The 23,296-nt window shown below is 43.0% G+C and overlaps 1 protein-coding gene across 3 annotated transcripts in view; it reads right to left on the bottom strand.

The window, feature by feature from the left end:
* Nucleotides 1–20,858, bottom strand: part of LOC123764064 (START domain-containing protein 10) — a 103,953-nt gene extending 83,095 nt beyond the window's left edge. The window contains exons 1-2 of one of the 3 annotated variants that reach the window (XM_045751560.2): nucleotides 20,036–20,353; nucleotides 7,996–8,139 (exon numbers count right to left, since the gene is read on the bottom strand). Coding sequence is in view for 1 of the 3 variants with exons in the window: in XM_045751561.2 (XP_045607517.1) it covers nucleotides 20,036–20,050 (15 nt within the window). In the remaining 2 variants the exon portion in view is untranslated. Of the gene's footprint in view, nucleotides 1–7,995; nucleotides 8,140–20,035 lie in introns of all 3 variants that reach the window. The other 2 variants (XM_045751561.2, XM_045751559.2) reach the window with 2 other exon arrangements.
* Between the last annotated feature and the right edge of the window lie 2,438 nt (nucleotides 20,859–23,296).

The raw sequence follows: 23,296 nt of genomic DNA, 5'->3' as shown, positions 1-23,296 counted from the left end.
CAATAGGCTCAGGAATCTGTACACCTGTCGATTGACGGTTGAGAGGCGGGACCAAAGAGCCAGAGCTCAACCCCCGCAAACACAACTAGGTGAGTACAACTAGGTGAGTACCTGAAACCAAGGCTGGGCCAGCCACCAAGGGGCCAACAGGACTACTCTTCCCTGATACATCTCCAAAAGAGCCAGAACCCGAAGTAACAGCTGGACTGGGAAGGGAAAGAGGTACAGAGAACCCCACCTCGACCAGTCCTGCCGAAAGGCATCGACCCCGACAGCCTCACAGTCGGGGAAGGGTGTCAGTGTTTAAGAGGCTGTGACTATACGGCAGGCTGTGAGCAGCCGCGTCCAACAGCCTGGTTGACCAGTCCAGCAACAAGGAGGCCTGGCCGACGACCGGGCAGCAGAGACACTAAGCTCCGAAATCATCTCAAGGTAACCTCAAAGTAACCCACCTGGATGTGAACCGCCAGGAGAGCCAAACCCCGAGAACTCAGCAGATGAGTCACCCGAAGTGACCAGCCCCAAAGAGCCAAGGACCGCATCGAACCCCCCTAGTTCAGGCAATGAACCACTGGGGTGCAGTCTGAATGGAGTCGGATCGTCGCTCCACAAACCCTCTGAAGCAACAGCCACACCGCCACGAACTCCCGCACTGGGCTGTGAGCCTGACAGAAGGATGGACCCCACCAACCCTGGCTGGCCTGGTAAGCACTGGTCACAAAGCCCCAGCCAAGAGATGAGGCATCCATGAACATATCGAGCGAGGGCTTGGGTAGGTGCCACGGCACCAAACACCAAAAAACCCGAAGAGGAAGCCGGCAACGCAGCAGCTGATGCAAGGCCCCCTGGAGGCCTAACCCAGTGATCGTGAGAGCGGTGGAAAGGACGTTTCAGAAGGAACCAGAACAGACGCTGAAGCCAGACCCGATCAGACGGGTAAACCATCACAGGAAAGGTTAGACTCCCATAAACAACTGGTCAAGCAACCGACGAGTGACCCGGGAGCTCCTCAGAAACAGCCGAAGGTAGGACCGCAGCCTCAGCAGCGACTCCAGAGGGAGAGAGTTTTGAACAATTTGGAGGATGTTGATCTGGACAATTTCTTTAAAAGGTCAGATATAACACAAACAAGGAGCAATGGTTTCAAGCTCAACAAGCTCCAATATAGAACTGAGAACTGGAGATGCTTTATTCCACTCACAGTGTTATAAACCCTTGGAACCACCTACCCGCCGAAGCTGTAAATGACAAAAAACTTAAATTTTAAAATTCAACTGGAAAAGATCATCAAGTAAAATGGGGGGGGGGGACCTGTGACAAACCATTGGCTTCCTGTCCTCGTCGAGGCCACTATTGTTAGTGACACTCAGGTAAATTCAGATAAACTGGGAATAGAGCTACAGAAGACAAATGCCTCCATAATTATAATAAGGTCAGACAAGAAGTCAGAGAAAAACATAAGGGGATGCAGAATGAGATGAAAATGGGCTGCAAAGCGCGAAGAGACCCAATACAGGAAAGGGAACAAAACAAGATCCCCCTGAGAACAGAGGGAAACGTAACACTTTGCCTGGCCAATAACTCATAATGCGTCCTTATATAAATATACTCAGTCTGGGCGAGGACACATGCTCCGTCCTAAATTAAAATACTGTATTTGTTATAAAGTCTTTTTTTTCAATCATTATGGGGCTTGTTTTAAAAAGTGTTCCAACGTCTTCCATTTTCTGTGATGGTCCATGTGGCATCATGGCACCGCTACCAAAGCGGTAGGCCTACTGTTACAGGTATTGTGTTCACGCTTGTGACCGCTGTGGCCTCCCCTCATACAAAAACGTGTACCCGTTTGGTTATTTTTCCTTGGCTATATTTGTTAGTACGTTTATAAACACACTACCTGACCTGGACAAAATAAGTATATGGAGCACCACCTGGCAAATGGAATTTAATGTTAATAAATGTCATGTTATGGAATGTGGAATAGGAGAACATAGACCCCATACAACCTATATATTATGTGAGAAATCTTTAAAGAATTCTGATAAAGAAAGAGATCTAGGGGTGGTTCTAGATAGAAAACTATCACCTGAGGACCACATAAAGAATATTGTGCAAGGAGCCTATGCGATGCTTTCTAACTTCAGAATTGCATTTAAATATATGGATGGCGATATACTAAAGAAATTGTTCATGACTTTTGTTAGGCCAAAGCTAGAATATGCAGTTGTTGTGTGGTGCCCATATCTTAAGAAGCACATCAACAAACTGGAAAAGGTGCAAAGACATGCTACGAAGTGGCTCCCAGAACTGAAGGGCAAGAGCTACGAGGAGAGGTTGGAAGCATTAAACATGCCAAAACTAGAAGACAGAAGAAAAAGAGGTGATATGATCACTACATACAAAATAGTAACGGGAATTGATAAAATCGACAGGGAAGATTTCCTGAGACCTGGCACTTCAAGAACAAGAGGTCATAGATTTAAACTAGCTAAACACAGATGCCGAAGAAATATAAGAAAATTCACCTTCGCAAATAGAGTGGTAGACGGTTGGAACAAGTTAAGTGAGAAGGTGGTGGAGGCCAAGACCGTCAGTAGTTTCAAAGCGTTATATGACAAAGAGTGCTGGGAAGACGGGACACCACGAGCGTAGCTCTCATCCTGTAACTACACTTAGGTAATTACACTTAGGTAATTACTACATTTACTCCAAGATTTATGATCAAGAACAGAGCCAGTCATTGACGAAAACAGGGAAAGAAACACGACTGTGGAAAAAGCTAAGTAGTGTTCACCAAAAATACAGAAAAGTGAAACTCACACCAACAAAACTCCAGGCTTTATTTGATGAATTTTCTGATCTTGATCTTGAAAGCGCTGAAAGTGACAGTGATGTAGATAGAGAGGTGATTGAAGCTGAAACAGCAGGTGAGGATGAAATTGAAAGTGAGGGGAGTGATGATGATTATACTAACACCCGTATAGGCCCTGATATTAGAACTCGTACCGCACGTATCCCACGCTCCAGTTCTGGTGAAGCCTGGTCTACTAACAACACTGCACCATTTGTAGACAGTTTTACCGGAACACCAGGCTTGACTGTACCAGTGCCAAGCACTCCTCTGGGATTTTTATAGTTATTTATTATGTGAGATTGGCTGAAATATATGGTACTGTATATGAAACCAACTTGTATGCATCACAAAGCATGTCCAATGCTTCTAACATTACAAACAATAAGTGGGATGAAGCGAGTGTAAAAGAGCCTGCCAGACATTTGGGACTGATAATGTTGATGGCCATTGTGAAGATGCCAGAAATGACTATGTACTGGAAAACAGCTAAATTGTGGCATGTACCTTCATTCAATACATTTATGACAGTGAAACGATATGTAGCGATTGCAAAGTATTTTCATATTCATAACAATAATGCCATTACCAAACAATTAAGACAGACTAATAAAAATTAGAACAATAATGGAATATCTTAACACAAATGTAAAACAGTATACTGTACATTCCTCTGAAAAATGTGTGTTTGGATGAAGGCACAATGTCATGGAAGGGCCATCTATCTTTCAGCCTCTCTATGACATTTATAATCCAAATAAACCTGTTAAGTATGGAGTAAATCTGTATATGCTGGCTGAATCACACATTGGTTACATCTATGATTTTGAAGTGAATGCAGGAATTGGGAAGACATTGATTCAAACAGTTATGGGCTTGATTGAACCACTGATGAGCAAAGGTTACCATTTATATATGGATGACTACTATAACTCCTTTCAACTTAGTGAGAAACTGCTTGAATAAGGTATATACACACCTGTGGTACACACAGAAATCACAATAGCGTGATGCATCAAATGAACAAATCCACAAGGGCCGTGACGAGGATTTGAACCTACGTTCGAGAGCATCCCAGACGCTGCCTTAAACGACTGAGCTACGACATGGTATAAGAATTGCTACCAGAAATTCTACTTAACTTACTTGGATCCTGCAGCCTCTCCGAGACACAAACCAGGATTTTACACAATTTCCCCGTGCACTCAAGCTATGTCAATAGGCCGTTCTACGTCTTCGCCCTTACTTCATTACACACAGAAATCACAATAGCATGACGCATCAAATAAACAAATGAAGTAAGGGCGAAGAGGTAGAACGGCCTATTGACATAGCTCGAGTGCATGGGGGAAATTGTGTAAAATCCTGGTTTGTGTCTCGGAGAGGCTGCAGGATCCAAGTTAGTTCAGTAGAATTTCTGGTTGCAATTCTTATACCATGTTGTAGCCCAGTCGTTTAAGGCAGCGTCTGGGATGCTCTCCGACGTAGGTTCAAATCCTCGTCGCGGCCCTTGTGGATTTGTTCACACCTGTGGTACTTTCAGACTGCAGCATAGTGTAACAAAAGATCTTCAGCTACAAGTAAAGGGTAAACTGCCAGTAGATAAAACTGCATTCAGATGGAAGGACAATACTTTTATAATCCTGTGGAAAGATAAGCGATTTGTTTCACTCATCACAACTTGCCACAATGTAGATACACAAGAAGTGGAATGAAGGAAACGAGTACACAAACCTGACGGGACAACTTCAGTGCAACAGGTCATGATGAACAAACCAAAGGCAATCTGTGACTACGATAACATGAAAGGTGCTGATCACTTCCACCAAATGGTCAAATATTATAATTTCACACGAAAATGTCACAAGTGGACGAAGAAAATCGCATTCTACTTTTTGCAAATGGCTATCCATAATGCTTTTGTGTTATACAAATACACAACTGATACAAAGAAACTCTCATTGCTCCAGTTCCACAAAGTAATAATTTGGTCACTGTTGAACTTTGAGTACAGTATAAGAATTGGACTCTCCAAAATGACATCATCATACATGCTGGTGATATACATGATGATGATGATGAGAGCACATCTACTGGTGACAACGTTGCATTCCCCGGACCATCAGGTGTGAGGCAGCCACTCTTCCCTTCTTCACCTTGAAATGAAGAATCATCATCTTGACTCAGAAGACGAGGTTCAGACAACTCATAGTGGTGCTGCTGCTAGGAGACGACCTCATATTGTGGATAAACCCGAACGTCTGAACAGAAACTTGAACCATTCCCTAGTTCGCATCGAGAAAGGTCTCAAGTGTCGTGTCTGCTACAAGTCTGGTAAAAGGAAGGACACCAGGTATAAGTGCAAGTCGTGTGGTGTGGCACTGTGTCCTGCACCATGCTCCGGCTTGTACCATTGTAAGAGGACATGCAATGTCCTCTTGCCACAAACCACTCTACGTATAAAACATGGGTTGAGAAACTACAGGAATCATTTTCCTGGAGCAGGTGAAGTGGTTCAACCTAATGCTCAACATCACTGGTTGGTAAGTACAAACATGTTTTTCATACATATGATATTGTGGTACAAACACACATGTGAAGGAAGCAAGACAAAAACAAATTAAATAGAGTAACAAATAATGTCAGGAACGAATAACGAGTATAAATGATGTTGAAAAGCTGGTTTTTTCACATGGCGATGTACTGTACTTTATTCTTATGGTATTGGTAATGTTGTTCTTCCATTTGCCCTTACGTAACATGAAAATTGAGGTGATAAAACTGAAAAGATTATTCACATTTTAGTGCAGGTGTTGCGAGTGTAATTACGTAAGTGTAATTACCTAAGTGTAGTTACAGGATGAGAGCTATGCTCGTGGTGTCCCGTCTCCCCAGCTCTCTGTCATATAATGCTTTGAAATTACTGAGAGTTTTGGCCTCCACCACCTTCTCACTTAACTTGTTCCAACCATCTACCACTGCACTGCATATAACCGCTGCATATTCCAGCTTTGGTCTAACAAAAATCATGAACAATTTCTTTAGTATTTCTCCATCCATGTATTTAAAAGCAATTCTGAAGTTAGAAAGTGTAGCATAGGCTCCTCACACAATGTTCTTAACCCTTAAACTGCGCAACACATCATATGAAGTGTTGAGTAACTTGCTATAAATTGCGCATCACGTCATATTGTAACAACTGCAGCTGTTTTAAAATAAGTAATTGTAGGGGAGGCAGTGGTATACGCCCTTGTACAAGAATTGGAGTCAGGCGGTAGTGACCTGACTCGGGAAGCATGGGGTATCTCTCCTGGGATTAGCGGTTAAGATTACAAAATGGCCGGCACCTTTGTCTTAAGCAACGTATAATGAATTATTTTACAGAATTCAGTAATTTAGAGAAATTCAAGTCTTCATTCAAATGGTATTCAATAGTATTCCTGTTCAAGTATCAAACGTATTCTCAATTGCCAAAATAATGAGTGTCAACGTCAGTGACGTCACTAGCAAAGGACTAGCCTCTGACGCGGAGCAATTTTGGCAACCCGGGGTCACGGGTCACCAAAGCCTTCCATATTTAGTAATTCTCAAAGGTCAAATAGCCATATTGTAATCGGAAATAGCTTTTCCCTAAGATGCCTGTGCAATTACCTTCAGTTTAAAAAGAGTCCATCCATCTGGGTTGTTCAGTGTAACAGAGATTAGTTGTTCAACTTAAACCCTGCTGGTAAACTAGTAACCTAGCATAGGAATACCCATCTGGCTTCAGTGAGGAAGGCAGAGCGAGGTAGAATTAGTGTGGGCCGGTCAACGATTCGGGGAGGTCATCCACTCTCGCCCTCTCCCAAAATAGATCAGTAGAACAACAACTGGTCGCGTTACAAGGTATAGTTTGCTATAGTTTTGTATAGGGAAATAGTTCATCTCATGCCTCCTTAGGGAGTGTTAAGATATAGGGAGTGATTTTATTTAGTTTTTGTTTAGATTTTGCATTAATAAATAATTAGCTATATTTGTATTTCATTATTTCCATTTTTGAATGTGTCCATGTCCTGGTCACGTGGTCTCCACGAGTCTGAAGTTTTAGTTGGGCCGCAAGCCTAACAAAGTTTAAGAGTTTATTTATCCCTTTTGTTTGCTATAATTCCCACACTTAACGTAGATTCACCCCCCCCCTTTTTTCATGTAACTTGGGGATCAAGCCCCAAGGTTGTAATAATCGATTAATTGGTTCAGACCCCAATTAATTTAAGCTTCTGGTTAATGGTCTGGTGGTGGCGGTGTAAAGGGATCCCTTGAGTTTGCTAGAAAACCTAGTACGATGTCACGTGGCTGTAGAAGCTTAGCCGATCAATCGGCTAAGACCACGTGGTGTGGGACTCTGCTATAAGTATACTCTGGGGGCCTTTGGAATTCGGTTAAGTTTCAGTTTGCATATTCACGGGCAGGGTAGAGGACAAAGTAGAGCCAATACCATCCCGTGTTACAATATGACGTGTTTGAGTACTATGCAAGATTTAAACAGCCCGCGGATACATGGGGTTCACCTCACCTTCATCAGGGCTCTTGTAAACAGATGCCATTTTTAAACAAAATTGTGGCCCACATTCCCGGGTGTGAGGTCCTCAGTACTGAGCGAGCCACTTAAGGCTGGCGCACGTAACATGATCTCACAGCACTGCTGTTCAGCTTGTGACCACAGCATCGCCTAAAAATGCCATAATATATATGTACATGCTATTATTTAGCGATGATAGTATTACAGAAGATCCCTGACTATGATAAAAATGACCAGGATTCTGATAATAGCAGGATTGTTGTGATAATTAGCGCTGTAGTAGTAGGAGTAATCTTGGTGGGGAGGGAGGTAGCATTGTCTGCTGACTCTGTGTGACCACCTTTTACTGTCTGGACTCGCTATACCAGCTTAGTTGTTCGCTATAGTGAACAAAACATGCAGATACTTACATATAACATCTGTATATAGTGAATAAAAGCAAAAAAAAAAGTAAAGTGGGAGGAGAAGGGTAGAGTGAGGGAGGGAAGGAGGGAGTGACAGCCAGTGGCGGGCTGCCACTGCCACTCAGCATACCAACTTAGTGGTTCATTATGGTGAACATAAATGTAGATACACTTATATATACCTTGACCTTGAGGCGATTCCGGGGCTCGGCGACCCTGCGGCCCAGTCGTCAACCGGGGCTAAGCGACCCTGCGGCCCAGTCGTCAACCAGGCCTCCTCGTTGCTGGACTGGTCAACCAGGCTGTTGGACGCAGCTGCTCACAGCCTGATGTATGAGTCACAGCCTGGTTGATCAGGTATCCTTTGGTGGAGATAACGTGTATATATATAGTGTAATAACAGCAAATGAAGTGTTGGGAGAAGCCCTTATGGTGAGGGAGGTGTCAACATCTGCATGATTTATCATGCTGGGTAGGGGTGGCCACTATGCTCTTTGGGCACTATACCAGCTTAGATGAACAGTTATGGTGAACAGAACATGTAGATACTTATACATAATGTCTATATATAGTGAATAAAAGTAAGAGCAGTATGGCGAGAGGAGGATGTGGGCGAGTGAGGCGTCATTGAGGGAGTGGCGGTGAGCGAGAGGCTGACAGATGTGGTGGCCACACCTCGCTGCTTTTTGACTTGCAATATCAACTTAGTGGTTGACTTAGTGGCTTAGTGACACTACACACTATTGAATAATATTACAGCAAAAAAACAAAGAAAAATCAATCGGAGACATTAAAATAATTAGGTAATTATCTCTTTGTGGCCACTCCTGCCTGACAGCTGGGGCTGAGCTGACCTCCTCCCAACGCATGCCTAGTCAGCACCTCTTTTTTTTTTTTTTTGCCACACTTCCCTGCCCTATAGCGGGCAAAATATGCAACTTACGATTTTTGTATTATTTTTTGCGTGATCAGGGAACATAAATTAACAGGTTTAGAAGAAAAAAAAAAAATTTTTATGCGCCTGTGGGTGACAATGTGGGCAAACAGCCCTTAGCAACACAAGGGTTAATGTGGTCCTCAGGTGACAGTTTTCTATCTAGAACCACCCCTAGATCCCTTTCTTTGTCAGAATTCTTTAAAGATTTCTTACATAATTTATAGGTTGTGTGGGGGTCTATGTTCTTCTATTCCACATTCCATAACATGGCATTTATTCACATTAAATTCGATTTGCTAAGTGTTGCTCCATATACTTATTTTGTCCAGGCCTTCTTGAAGGGCATGACAATCATCTGTTTCTTATATTCCCTATTATCTTAGCATCATCAGCAAACATCTTCATATAAATCTGTATTCCAACTGGCAGATCGTTTATGTAGACAATGAACATTAACGGTGCAAGAACTGAAGCCTGTGGTACTCCACTCGTGACATTCCTCCAATCCGATACATTGCCTCTGATTATGGCCCTCATTTTTCTGTCAGTTGAGAAATATTTCATCCATGTTAGAAGTTTACCTGTTACCCCTCGAATATGTTCCAGTTTCCAGAACAACATCTTATGTGGAGCCCTGTCGAAAATCTTTTTTTTTAGGTCCAGTCAACCCAACCATCTCTTTCCTGTAAAATCACTGTTGCTCGATCATAGAAACTGAGTAAGTTCGTTACACAGGATCTTCTAAATTGAAAACCATACTGTCTGTCTGATATTATATCATTTTTCACCAGGTATTCTACCCATTTAGTTTTCATTATTTTTTCCAACATTTTGACTATTACACTTGTCAATGATACGGGTCTATAATTGAGGGGGTCTTCCCTGCTGCCAATTTTGTAGAATGGAACTATGGTAGCCTTTTTCCACACATCAGCTACAACTCCTGTACACAGGGATGCCTGAAAAATCAGTTGAAGTGGAATGCTAAGTGTGTGGATGGGTGCTTGCTCACGCTCGGCAGATTTTCTGGTTTGCTGTGAGTAGCGTGCCAGGTTTTTTACCTGTATATGCATATACTGTATCCCTTTTAGAGAATTTTGTGAACAATTTGATACTAGAATCAACAACGTAGGACCAAAATTGAGGAGAGAAAACTGAAAAGAGTATACACTTTTTAGTGTAGTTGTGTGCTCACGGGTAACACTAGGTCGATTTTTGGGTTTGCCGCAAGGATGCCAGATTGGGCTACTTGTAGCCCAGTTCGGTTACCAATTAGGATAATTGTATTCAATTAAAAAGCCATCTATGTGTATCGCTACTTATTACTTTTTCGGCTACAGTTAAAATAAGCTGGGCTGTTTATTCTAAAAAGCGAATCAATCAGGAAAAAAATATTTGGCTACTTTTAAGGTAAAGTTTGTGACATTTAGTTCTTCAGCTCGCGACTTTCGGCAACTGAAATCTGGCACCCCTGGTTTGCAGCGGGTGGTACACCGGGGTTTATGCCCTTATATGCACATATCCCTTTAGAAAATTTTATTGCAAACAATTTGATACCAAAATCAATGACGTAACACGAAAATTGAGGTGATAAAACTGAAAAGAATATACACATTTTAGTGTGGATGAGTGCTCACGGGAAACGTCAGGCTGACCTTGGGGTAGGCTGGGCCTCATGCACTGGGCCAAGCAAAGTGTTAATAGCCTGGTATCCAACCATCCATAATAGAAAGTACACCAAGCTGCCTCTACTGTCACCAAAGAGAAAGTCGCAAATGGATACAAAAAGACACACAATCTTCATCTATGCAGATGAAGGTTCACACAGCTTGGAAATAAATAGGCTATTTTCTCAGGCTGTTGTCCTTTTAATTTAAACCTCTCTCACTGTTCACTAAAAGCCATTATTTTGAAGAAATGAATGAATTTATATAATATTCAATACTGGTATTTTGTATAAATATTTTCTAAATGTACATTTTTTATTCTAAATATATAATTTGTGTTATATAGTACACTCTATTAACACTCCTAAAGGTTTTCTATGTATTGTCTTCGATTACATCATTATGGAGTGGTGTGCCAAAAACCAGGTTGATGAACACAAAATGCAGTGCATCATACACATTATAATAAATAATATAAATAATAATAAATAATTTTGTATTCAGGTAAAGTACATACATACAAGGTAAGATACAAAAGTTGATGGATTTATAGATAAGAGCTAGTACATACAATGCCTAAAGCCACTATTACGCAAAGCGTTTCGGGCAGGAAAAACACAGACTAAAACTTAATACTAATTGAGATTAAAAGTATAAATTGTGTTGAGAAAAAATAAGAAAGTAAGTAATTATCAAAAGAAGGCACCAAACCGGGAAGGCTATGTAGCACCATCAAAGCGCGGAATAATCAGAGGGCGCTAAATATCACCAAGGATGCCAATACGAGAACAAAAACGCATAAGGCGAACGATATCAAAAGTATCCGAGTCACCAAGAATTCTATTGAGGGACAGGCGACTGCGAGGGGCGGTCAGAAAGCAAGACATACACTCGTCCTGGAATTCAGGACATTCAAGAAGGACATGCACGACCGTAAGAGGGACAATGCAATTAGGACAATAAGGAGCAGGGTGGCGCTCCATCAAGTGACCATGGATTAAGCGAGTATGGCCAATACGCAACCTCGCCAGAGCCGTTTCCCATCGCCGGTTACGGTCGTAGGAGGATGGCCACGAGGAAACACAACATTTAAGAGTACGTAGTTTGTTACCAGTAACAGACGACCAAGAAGCCTGCCAACGGGTAAGGACAGAGGAATGGATAACCGGGTAAAGAAAAAATAAGAAAAGAATGGAAAAAAAAGGGGGGGGAAACATGGCAGAAAAAAGCAAAAATACAATTTGGTCAACAAAACAGCATTGTTTAAAATAGAAGACATGGGTTGACATTTTGGGGGTGAGGTAGGTTACATTGAGTTAATTAGGTAGTACTTAGTTTTTATCTTAAACTGGTTGGGAGAGGTACAGTCTTTAACATGATTGGGAAGGTCATTCCACATTCGAGGTCCCTTGATTTATAAAGCATTTCTAGTTTGACCAAGTCGTACTCTTGGAATATAAAATAGGTATTTGTTTCTGGTGTGGTGCTCATGGGATCTGTTACAACCTTCTAAGAAGCTTTTAAGGTCAGGACTGACATTACAGTTCAGCATTTTATATATATAAAATACACATGAGAGGATGTGCAGGAACTTGATATCTAACATATTCAGAGGTTTGAGTAAGGGTACCGAGTGATGTCTGGGGCCAGAGTGAGATATTGTCCTAATAGCAGCTTTGTGTTGAGTAATTAGAGGACGTAAATGATTTTGGGTAGTAGAACCCCAAGCACAAATACCATAGTTGAGATAAGGATAGATGAGAGAATAATAGAGTGTCATCAGGGCAGGGCGAGGTACATAATATCTGATCTTAGAAAGAATGCCAACAGTTTTCGAAACTTTTTTTGATATATTTAGAATGTGTCCCTGGAAATTCAGCTTGCGGTCAATGAGAACACCAAGGAATTTGCCATCTACTTTGTTACAAATTTGGGTATTGTTAATCCTTATTAACATAATCCTTATTGGGTATTGTTATTATGTTGGTCAGTTGTAGCCTAGGCCAAGACCAGCAATATGAAATGTGGAACAAACTGATCTGGGCAAATCTGTGGGCCTCCAGAGAGCCAAAAATATTTGTAAACAACCAACCTGCCTTCCTCCCTATGTGCTGAGGTATATATGCATACAAAAACAATTCAAGCTCTAATATCATTCTATTAATTTTTTCAAATTATTTCAGTATTATTATTACTACAATAGAGTTTTTCTTCTGATATAGTATCAGTGTATTTCTTGGCAAGTCTTTTATAATTAGATTATCATTCAATATGTCCAGTGAAAAGGTCAAGTCTGACTGGACACCTAGTCTTGTTGCATCACACAACGGAACCCTTAGTCACTGCTCACCAGGGCACCCGGTCACCACTCACCAGGACCCCCAGCCACCACTCACCAGGTCCCCAGGCCACTACTCACTAGGTCCCCCAGTCACCACTCACCAGGACCCTCAGCCACCACTCACCAGGTCCCCAGGCCACCACTCACCAGGTCCCCCAGCCACCACTCACCAGGTCCCCCAGCCACCACTCACCAGGTCCCCCAGCCACCACTCACCAGGTCCCCCAGCCACCACTCACCAGGTCCCCCAGCCACCACTCACCAGGTCCCCCAGCCACCACTCACCAGGTCCCCCAGCCACCACTCACCAGGTCCCCCAGCCACCACTCACCAGGTCCCCCAGCCACCACTCACCAGGTCCCTCAGCCACCACTCACCAGGTCCCCCAGCCACCACTCACCAGGTCTCCCAGCCACCACTCACCAGGTCCCCCAGCCACCACTCACCAGGTCCCCCAGCCACCACTCACCAGGTCCCCCAGCCACCACTCACCAGGTCCCCCAGCCACCACTCACCAGGTCCCCCAGCCACCACTCACCAGGTCCCCCATCCACCACTCACCACTCACCAGGTCCCCCAGTCACCACTCACCAGGTCCCCCAGTCACCACTCATCAGGTCCCCCAGCCACCACTCACCAGGTCCCCCAGTCACCACTCACCAGGTCCCCCAGCTACCACTCACCAGGTCCCCCAGCCACCACTCACCAGGTCCCCCAGTCACCACTCACCAGGTCCCCCAGCTACCACTCACCAGGTCCCCCAGCCCCCGCTCACCAGGTCCCCCAGCTACCACTCACCAGGTCCCCCAGCTACCACTCACCAGGTCCCCCAGTCACCGCTCACCAGGTCCCCCAGCCCCCACTCACCAGGTCCCCCAGCTACCACTCACCAGGTCCCCCAGCTACCACTCACCAGGTCCCCCAGCTACCACTCACCAGGTCCCCCAGCTACCACTCACCAGGTCCCCCAGTCACCGCTCACCAGGTCCCCCAGCTACCACTCACCAGGTCCCCCAGCTACCACTCACCAGGTCCCCCAGCTACCACTCACCAGGTCCCCCAGCTACCACTCACCAGGTCCCCCAGCTACCACTCACCAGGTCCCCCAGCTACCACTCACCAGGTCCCCCAGCTACCACTCACCAGGTCCCCCAGTCACCGCTCACCAGGTCCCCCAGCTACCACTCACCAGGTCCCCCAGCCACCACTCACCAGGGCACCCAGCCACCACTCGCCAGGGCACCCAGCCACCACTCACCAGGTCCCCCAGCCCCCGCTCACCAGGTCCCCCAGCTACCACTCACCAGGTCCCCCAGTCACCGCTCACCAGGTCCCCCAGCTACCACTCACCAGGTCCCCCAGCCACCACTCACCAGGGCACCCAGCCACCACTCGCCAGGGCACCCAGCCACCGCTCACCAGGGCACCCAGCCACCACTCACCAGGGCACCCAGCCATCGCTCACCAGGTCCCCCAGCTACCACTCACCAGGTCCCCCAGCCACTACTCACCAGGGCACCCAGCCACCACTCGCCAGGGCACCCAGCCACCACTCCAACCAGGGTACATTAAAATTCCTTCCTCCCAACACCACTCCTCTACTTCAGCCTATGGACCAGAAAATCAATGCCAATTTTAAGAAACTTTATGAAAGGGCACTTTTCCGGAGATGTGTCGAAGTGACGGATGCCACAAACCTCACCCTCAAAGAGTTCTGGAAAAACCATTTTAACATTTATAGTGCTTTAAAACTTGTTGACAAAGCCTGGCAAGAAGTGACTGTCAGAACCATGATCCCTGGCTGGAGAAAACTGTGGCCTGAATGTGTTGCAAAACGAGACTTTGAGGGGTTTGAGCCTGAACCTGAAGTGCCTCTTGTTGAGGAAATTGTTTCTCTGGGTCAGCAATTGGGTTTGGAGTTGGATGGTGCTGATGTGGAAGAGTTGGTGGAAGAACACAACGAAGAACTGACCACCGAAGAACTCCAAGCCCTTCAAAAGGAGCAGCAAGAAGAGGCAGCTGAGGAAATTTCTTCAGGGGAGGATGTGCCAATACAGAATGTCTCTTCCTCAGAAATTAAGAAAATGTGTGCAGCATGGGAAGAATTGCAAACCTTTGCTGAAATGACTCACCCAAATCAAGCTGCAGTAGGTCGTTGCCTTAACCTATTCAATGACACTGTGATGCATCTTTACAGACAAATGTTAAAACGAAGGGAAAAACAAGTGTCTCTTGACAAATTTGTAGTGAGACAAACAAGCAGTGAACCACAACCAGGTCCTAGTGGTATTCAGGCAAAACATAGGAGAGAGAGTACCCCAGAGAAAACATCACTGCCTGATGTGATAATGGAAGGGGGACTCCCCTTCCAAACAGTAACAACTCTCCTCCTCCCCCCTCATCACCATCTTCCATACGCCATCAAGAGCCCTCCATAAAGATAAGAGAAACTTAAGTACTGTATTGTAGTTAGAAAAAACATTGTATTCAGTATAAAATGTAATTGTATGTTAATATTTTGGAGGGTGGGGAACGGATTAATTCAATTCCCCTTATTTCTTATGGGAAAATCGCTTCGACTTAAGATATTTCGACTTACTATCCATCTCCGGGAACGGATTAGCACCGCAAGTTGAGGTCCCATTGTACTATGTACCTCGACCTGCCCTGGTAACTCTTTATTACTCGCTCATCTATCCTCATCTCAATTATGGTACGTGTGCTAGGGGTGCTACTGCCCAAAATCATCTATGTCCTCTATATACTCAACACAAATCAGCTATTAGAACAACAACAAACTCAAGCCCCAGGCAGCACTCGGTTCCCTCACTTAAATCTCTGATTATGTTAGATATTAAGTCGCTACACATCCACTCAGGTGTACTCTACAGTATATATAAAACACTGAACTGCAAAGCAAATCCTGACCTTAAACACTTCCTAGAGGGCTGTAACAGAACCTCACTAGAAACAAATATCTGTGATATTCCAAGAGTGTGATGCAACCAAAGTAGAAATGCTCTGGAAATCAAGGATCCCAAAATGTGGAATGAACTCTCAAATCACACCAAAGACTATTTCTCTCAACCAGATTAATTAAAACAGAAACTAAGAACTACCAAATAAGCTCTGTAACCTACCTTACTTCTTAAATATCAACCTATGTTTTGCTGTTACTGAACATTAATTATTGACCCTGTACCGCTGCTGTTATTTACCATATAAAAAAATTGTGTTCCTTCTGTATTTTGTGTAAAATTACAATCTGTTGCTCTGTTACAATTTTACTGTTACATCCACCATGTAATAATTGTAATTTTATTTGTCTACTTAATTGTTTTATTTAATTTAAGTGTAAGTGTTTTTTCTCAACACTATGCCCAAAACACTGTGTATTCATGACTTCAGTCGTCACTCACCAGGACCCCCAGTCACCATTCAACAGGACCATCAGTCACTACTCAACCGGACCCTGAAGTCACTCTCAACAGTACCCTCAGTCATCACACACCAAGACCCCCCCCCCCCAGTCACCACCCAGCAAGACTCCCAGTTATCAGTCAACAGGACTCCTAGTCACAATTCAGTCAGCACTTACCAGGATCCAAAGTAGTAGGCATCCATCAGTCTCAGGAGACTATGGAGTGGCCTCACAGGGCGCAAAGCCAGAATAGGTTGATATGGAGAAGAAGCTGTCACCCATGAAGCAGGTTCCCCCTCCCCCCCTCTCCATGGCACCAAAAGTCTCCAATGGAAAGGCAAATGCCAATACGATTGGTTCCAGCGCCGTTGCAGGAACTGTCAAAATGAGGTTGAAGGCAACAACAAACAGCCCAAGGGGCTCCAGCTCTGGAATGTACCTCGAAGTTGGTAAAAAGACACAGGGACTCTAAACCCAGAGACCGCTGTGGTTGGGGCCAGAGGAGAACCACCCAAGCAGAGGCAAGAACGACCCCAGCAGAGGCAAGAATGACCCCCCCAGCCTCCTGAAGCAGAGCTTGGGCCACATGAGCCCCAGGAGGTGGATGTCCGAGCCCCACACCTACGGGTTCCAGACAGAGATCGTCACAGCCCCCTTCACCCAAGACCGGCTTTCTCAATAACCCAGCAGAAGGAAGAGTAACAATTATTAATTACAACAATTATTATTATAATTATAATAATATAATTAATTAATAATTAATAAGGAGATATATATAGGCCACCAAATTTAGACAGAATGGAAGCAAAGCATCTATGGGATGAAATATCTAGAGCATCTAGATCTAACAGTATTTATGTCATGGGTGACTTTAATTTTAGTGGAATAAACTGGGTGAACAAAACAGGGAATAGTGAAGCAGAAGATTTTCTAGAATTAATTGACGATTGCTTTCTTACGCAACACATTAAGGAACCAACGCGGGAAAATAATACTGTATTTTAGATTTAGTGTTAACTAACAGGGAAACACAAATTAATGACATCGAAATAGGGAGTGAGCTAGGGAACAGTGATCACAAAGTAATCAGATTTAGCATAGAATGGAATAGACCTGTAGGAGAAAATTCTGTTAAAGTGCCAGATTTTTGAAAAGCTGATTTTAATAGCCTAAGAAATTTTTTGGGTCAAATTGATTGGAAAGTCTTGGGTATGGGGTGTGGGCCGGTCTTGGAGCGAGACATGAACCCAGCGATAGGTGACGCAAAAGGGGATTTCGATGTGGATTTAATATACTGTATAACTTATTTAAGAATATTCTAAACAAAGCACAGGAACGTAGTATACCATACAAATTGAATAGATCGAATACTAATGACCCAAAGTGGATAACAAATAATTTAAAGAACCTTATAGGTAAAAAGAGAGCTTGGTACAAAAGGATTAAGAATGGGGAAGTCAGTTTAGAACAGGAATTCATACAACTGGTTAGAAATGTTAAAAAAGAGATTAGGAAAGCAAAAGGAAACTATGAAGTTCGCATAGCAGAGCAAGCAAAGTCAAATCCTAAAGGTTTTTTTCAGTTATATCGAACTAAGACTAGGGAAAGGATAGGTCCATTAAAATCTGAGACAGGTCAAATAACGGATAATGACAAGGAGATGAGTAGTATTTTTAACAAATATTTTATATCTGTATTTACTAAAGAAGAACTTAACAATATGCCTTCAGCCGAACAAGTCTATGTGGGTGGGGATGAGGACAGGTTGACTAGTTTAGCAGTTACCAGGGAGGATGTAATTAAACAATTAGAAAAACTAAAACCAAACAAATCCCCAGGGCCGGATGAAGTGTTTGCCAGGGTGCTTAAAGAATGCAAAGAGGAGTTTTCCGAGCCACTGTCTACCATATTTAATAAATCAATAGAATCAGGCAGAGTGCCAGAGTCATGGAAGGTAGCTAATGTGGTACCAAATTTTAAGAAAGGAGATAGATCACTTGCGTCAAACTATCGGCCAATTAGCCTAACGTCTATTGTGGGAAAGTTACTTGAATCAATAATTGCAAATACAATTCGTCTCCGTCTTGAAAAACATAAATTAATAAATGAGTCGCAACATGGTTTTACAAATGGCCGTTCATGTTTAACAAATTTGCTAACTTTTTATTCCAGCATAGTTGAGGCAGTTGATAGTGGTAAGGATTGTGATGTTGTGTACCTTGACTTTAGCAAAGCTTTTGGTACAGTGCCACATGAAAGACTAATTAAAAAAATACAAGCTCATGGTATTGGGGGTGCTATATTAAGTTGGATTAGGGCATGGCTATTCCAAAGGAAACAGAGAGTTAGTATAAATGGGGTTAAGTCAGTGTGGGATAATGTTGTTAGTGGAGTACCTCAGGGCTCTGTCCTGGGACCTCTGTTGTTTATAATATATATAAATGATTTAGATTCAGGTTTGAGTAGCAACATTTGCAAATTTGCAGATGATACGAAAATCGGTAGGGAAATTAATTCGGAGGAGGACTCACTATCACTTCAAGTTGATCTAGATAGGATTTTGAAATGGTCAAAGGATTGGCAAATGCAGTTTAATGCTGATAAATGTAAAGTTCTGAGGCTAGGTAATGATGATAGAGTTACAAGATACGAGCTAGATGGTGTTGAGATTGCGAAGTCGGATTGCGAAAGGGATCTGGGAGCTATGATTAGTAAGAATTTAAAACAAAAGGATCAATGCATGAATGTTCGTAATAAGGCGAATAGGACACTGGGATTTATTAATCGAAGCGTTAGTAACAACACACCTGGTGTGGTTCTTAAGCCATATCTTGCTCTGGTTAGGCCCCATTTAGATTATGCAGTTCAGTTTTGGTCGCCGTATTATAGAATGGATATAAATTCACTTGAACGTGTCCAACGTAGGATGACTAAGTTAATTCCCCAAATTAGAAATCTTTCATATGAAGAAAGATTAACAAAGCTTAAGTTGCATTCACTGGAAAGGCGAAGAGTTAGGGGTGACATGATAGAGGTTTACAAGTGGATAAAAGGACATAACAGGGGGGATATTAATAGGGTATTAAAAATATCAACACAAGACAGAACACGAAACAATGGGTATAAATTGGATAAGTTTAGATTTAGGACAGACTTGGGAAAATACTGGTTCAGTAACAGGGTTGTTGATTTGTGGAACCAATTGCCGCGTAACGTGGTGGATGTGGGGTCCCTCGATTGTTTCAAGCGTGGGTTGGACAAGTATATGAGTGGGATTGGGTGGTTATAGATAGGAACTGCCTCGTATGGGCCAATAGGCCTTCTGCAGTTACCTTTGTTCTTATGTTCTTATTCAGGATCCAAAGTAACCACTTACCAAGACCCTCAGTCACCACTGCAGATTTCTAGTCACCACTCAACAGGGTCCCCAGTCATCACTCATCAGGACCCAATCACCACTCAACAGGGCTCACATTCCCTACTCACCAGCACCCCAAGTTACCACTCACCAGGATACCAAGTCACCACTAGCCAGGATACCAAGTCACTACTCAACTGGACTCTCAGTCCCCACCAACCACTCGTTAGGGTGCGAAGTCACCACTCGTTAGGGTGCGAAGTCACCACTCGTTAGGGTGCGAAGTCACCACTCGCCAGGACCCAGTCACTACCCAACAGGATTCACAATCACTACTCAACAGGACTCAAAGTCCCCACTCACCAGGATATCAAGTCACCGCTAGCCAGGACCCAGTCACTACTCAACAGGACTCACAGTCCCCACTCGGCTTAGGCCATAGACCCAAAGTCAATTAACATTTGAATAAAAAATAAGCTATTTCGGAAAAAGTCTTACCTCTCCTATGTTCATTTTGCAGCAATGTTGAGAGAGTCAGGTGTTTGGAGCGTGAGAGTCAGGTGTAGGTGTCGGTACATATGCTACCATGCCAACTCAGCATCCTCCAAACTTGCTACAACTGTTCAGTTCTGTTTACTTGAGGAGGTAATAAGGGCAGGCACTGAGATGCTCACTTCGTCCCGACTCTACAAGTATAGTATCGCGTAGTATCTGTGATGGCTCCCGGTTTCCCTTCTTCCCAGAACATAGCTTCAGAGCCTCTTATTACTGACCATTGGGTAACCTATACCGTCCGCCTGCAGACGACATGGAGCACATATTTGCGTGGGAGAAAGACACTGCTATATCCCCTTTGGGGACTGGTCAAATCGTCTACTGCAGTCTCAGATACCGCACTAGAAACCACTTCATTCACTGGCCCGGATTATGTCCATCACATCATTAAACTTCATTTAATAACTATATTCCTGTTAAGTAGATTTTAATTATTAATAGCATTATATTGTCGTTTTAATACTGAACACGTACACATTTGCGAAACGTCCGAAGTGGTAAAAATTTTAATGTATGCACTTAGTTGTACTTGCGAGGGTTGAGCTCTGCTCTTTCGGCCCGCCTCTCACTACTTTTTTTTCACACCACACACACACACACCCCAGGAAGCAGCCTGTGACAGCTGACTAACTCCCAGGTACCTATTTACTGCTAGGTAACAGGGGCATAGGGTGAAAGAAATTCTGCCCATCGTTTCTCGCCGGCGCCCAGGATCGAACCAGAGACCGGATCATGTGACAAGCGTGCTGTCCGCTCGGCCACCGCAAGATTGCAGTGTGCAATGTTGTCAATGTACGGAATGTCTTGTATCCTTCCCTTTGACCTTAAACCTGCGCTTATAATATGCACAACGACCTCTGAATGCGATGATAAAACGAGAAGCATTGTAAAGTCAGCCCTATACCCAGCATCATATTATATCAATCAAAATTATATAAACCAATTTTCTTTAAATTAACAACAAGAACATAGGTAGCTGCAGAGGTCTTATTGGCCCATACGAGGCAGCTCCTATCTATAACCACCCATAAGAACAAAGGCAACTGCAGAAGGCCTAGCTATTGGCCCATACGAGGCAGCTCCTATCTATAACCACCCAATCCCACTCGTAAACATGTCCAACCCATGCTTGAAACAATTGAGGGACCCCACCTCCACCACGTTACGCGGTAATTGGTTCCACAAATCAACAACCCTGTTACCGATCCAGTATTTACCCAAGTCTTTCCTAAATCTAAATTTATCCAATTTATACCCAATGTTTCGTGTTCTGTCTTGTGTTGATACTTTTAATACCTTATTAATATTCCCTTTGTTGTGTCCATTCATCCACTTGTAAACCTCTAACTCTTTGCCTTTCCAGTGAATGCAATTTAAGCTTTGTTTCTAATTTGGGGAATTTAACTTAGTCAATCTACGCTGGACACGTTCAAGTGAATTTATATCCATTCTATAGTACGGCGACCAAAACTGAACTGCATAATCAAAATGGGGCCTAACCAGAGCAAGATATAGCTGAAGAACCTCACCAGGCGTCTTGTTACTAACGCTTTGATTAATAAATCCCAGTATCCTATTTGCCTTATTACGAACATTCATGCATTGATCCTTTTGTTTTAAATTCTTACTAATCATAACTCCCAGATCCCTTTCGCAATCCGACTTCGCATTCGCAACACCATCTATACAATACAATACAATACAATTTTATTTAGGTAAGGTACATTCATACAATAAATATTTACAAGGATTGTTTGACTTATAGGTAGAGCTAGTACATACAATGCCTAAAGCCACTATTACGCAAAGCGTTTCGGGCATGATAAACTTAAATGACAAGCTTAATACTAATTGAGCATAATGAGTAGAATGAAAACAAGAAATGAAAACATAGATGAAAAAGCAGCACAAATACAATTATGTCGACAAACAGCGCTCTTTAAAGAAAAAAACAGACATTGGTTGACAATAGAAGGGTAAGGTAGGTTACAGGGAATTTATTAGGTATAGCTTCGCTTTTAACTTAAACTGGTTGAGAGAGGTACAGTCTTTAACATGGTTGGGAAGGTCATTCCACATTCTGGGCCCCTTGATTTGTAGAGCATTTCTAGTTTGATTAAGTCGTACTCTAGGAATATCAAAACTATTTATTTCTGGTGTGATGCTCATGGGTTCTGATACAACCTTCTATGAAGCTTTTGAGATCAGGATTGGCATTATAGTTTAGCGTTTTATATATGTATAATACACATGAGAGAATGTGCAGTGACTTAATGTCTAACATATTCAGAGATTTAAGTAGGGGTACCGAGTGATGTCTGGGGCCAGAATTGGATATTGCCCTAATAGCAGCTTTGTGTTGAGTAATTAGAGGACGTAAGTGATTTTGGGTAGTAGAGCCCCAAGCACAAATACCATAGTTGAGATATGGATAGATAAGGGAGTAATAGAGAGTCACCAGGGCAGGGCGTGGTACATAATATCTGATCTTAGAAAGAATGCCCACAGTTTTTGAAACTTTTTTTGATATGTTTAGAATGTGTCCCTGGAAATTAAGCTTGTGGTCAATGAGAATGCCCAGGAATTTGCCATCTAATTTGTTACAAATTTGGGTATTGTTTATTTTGAGATTTATTTGATTAGAGGATTTATTGCCAAACAGAATATAAAAGGTTTTGTCAATGTTAAGGGTGAGTTTGTTGGCAGTTAGCCAGAGATGGACTTTATTTAGCTCAGTATTTACTGTGGCATTTAGAGCAAGGGTGTAACAAACTAGGCTGTTGTAAGAATTATCCAGAGTGGTTTATTGACAAAAGAGAATGGGAAGCTGAGCCGCATGGTGACCTGACCCCCAGGGGAATTCGCGGTGGAAATAACCAACGCTTTGTTCATAACTGCGTATAATGAATCATCCTATAGTATTCAGTAATTTAGAGAAAATTAGCCTTTATTCATTTTGCATTAAAATTGTATTGTATAATAGTACTGGATACAATATCAAGAGTATTCTAATTATTGAGTTTAAGTCACCATCAGTGACGTCACGAATCAGATCTAACTTTTAAGGCGGAGTGACCGGCGGTCATAGGTCAGCAGGGTTGACATGTCTAGTATTTCTCAAAGTTCAATTAACCATTCTGGGGATCGGGAACAGCTCTGCCGTTAGATGTTTGTAATTTAATTCAGTAAAATAATTCAACCAGT

Source organism: Procambarus clarkii, chromosome 23 (genome assembly GCF_040958095.1).
Source record: "Procambarus clarkii isolate CNS0578487 chromosome 23, FALCON_Pclarkii_2.0, whole genome shotgun sequence".
Taxonomy (NCBI): Eukaryota; Metazoa; Arthropoda; class Malacostraca; order Decapoda; family Cambaridae; genus Procambarus; species Procambarus clarkii.
Note: the sequence above shows the minus strand (reverse complement) of the source record. Positions and strands in the feature narration are given on the sequence as shown.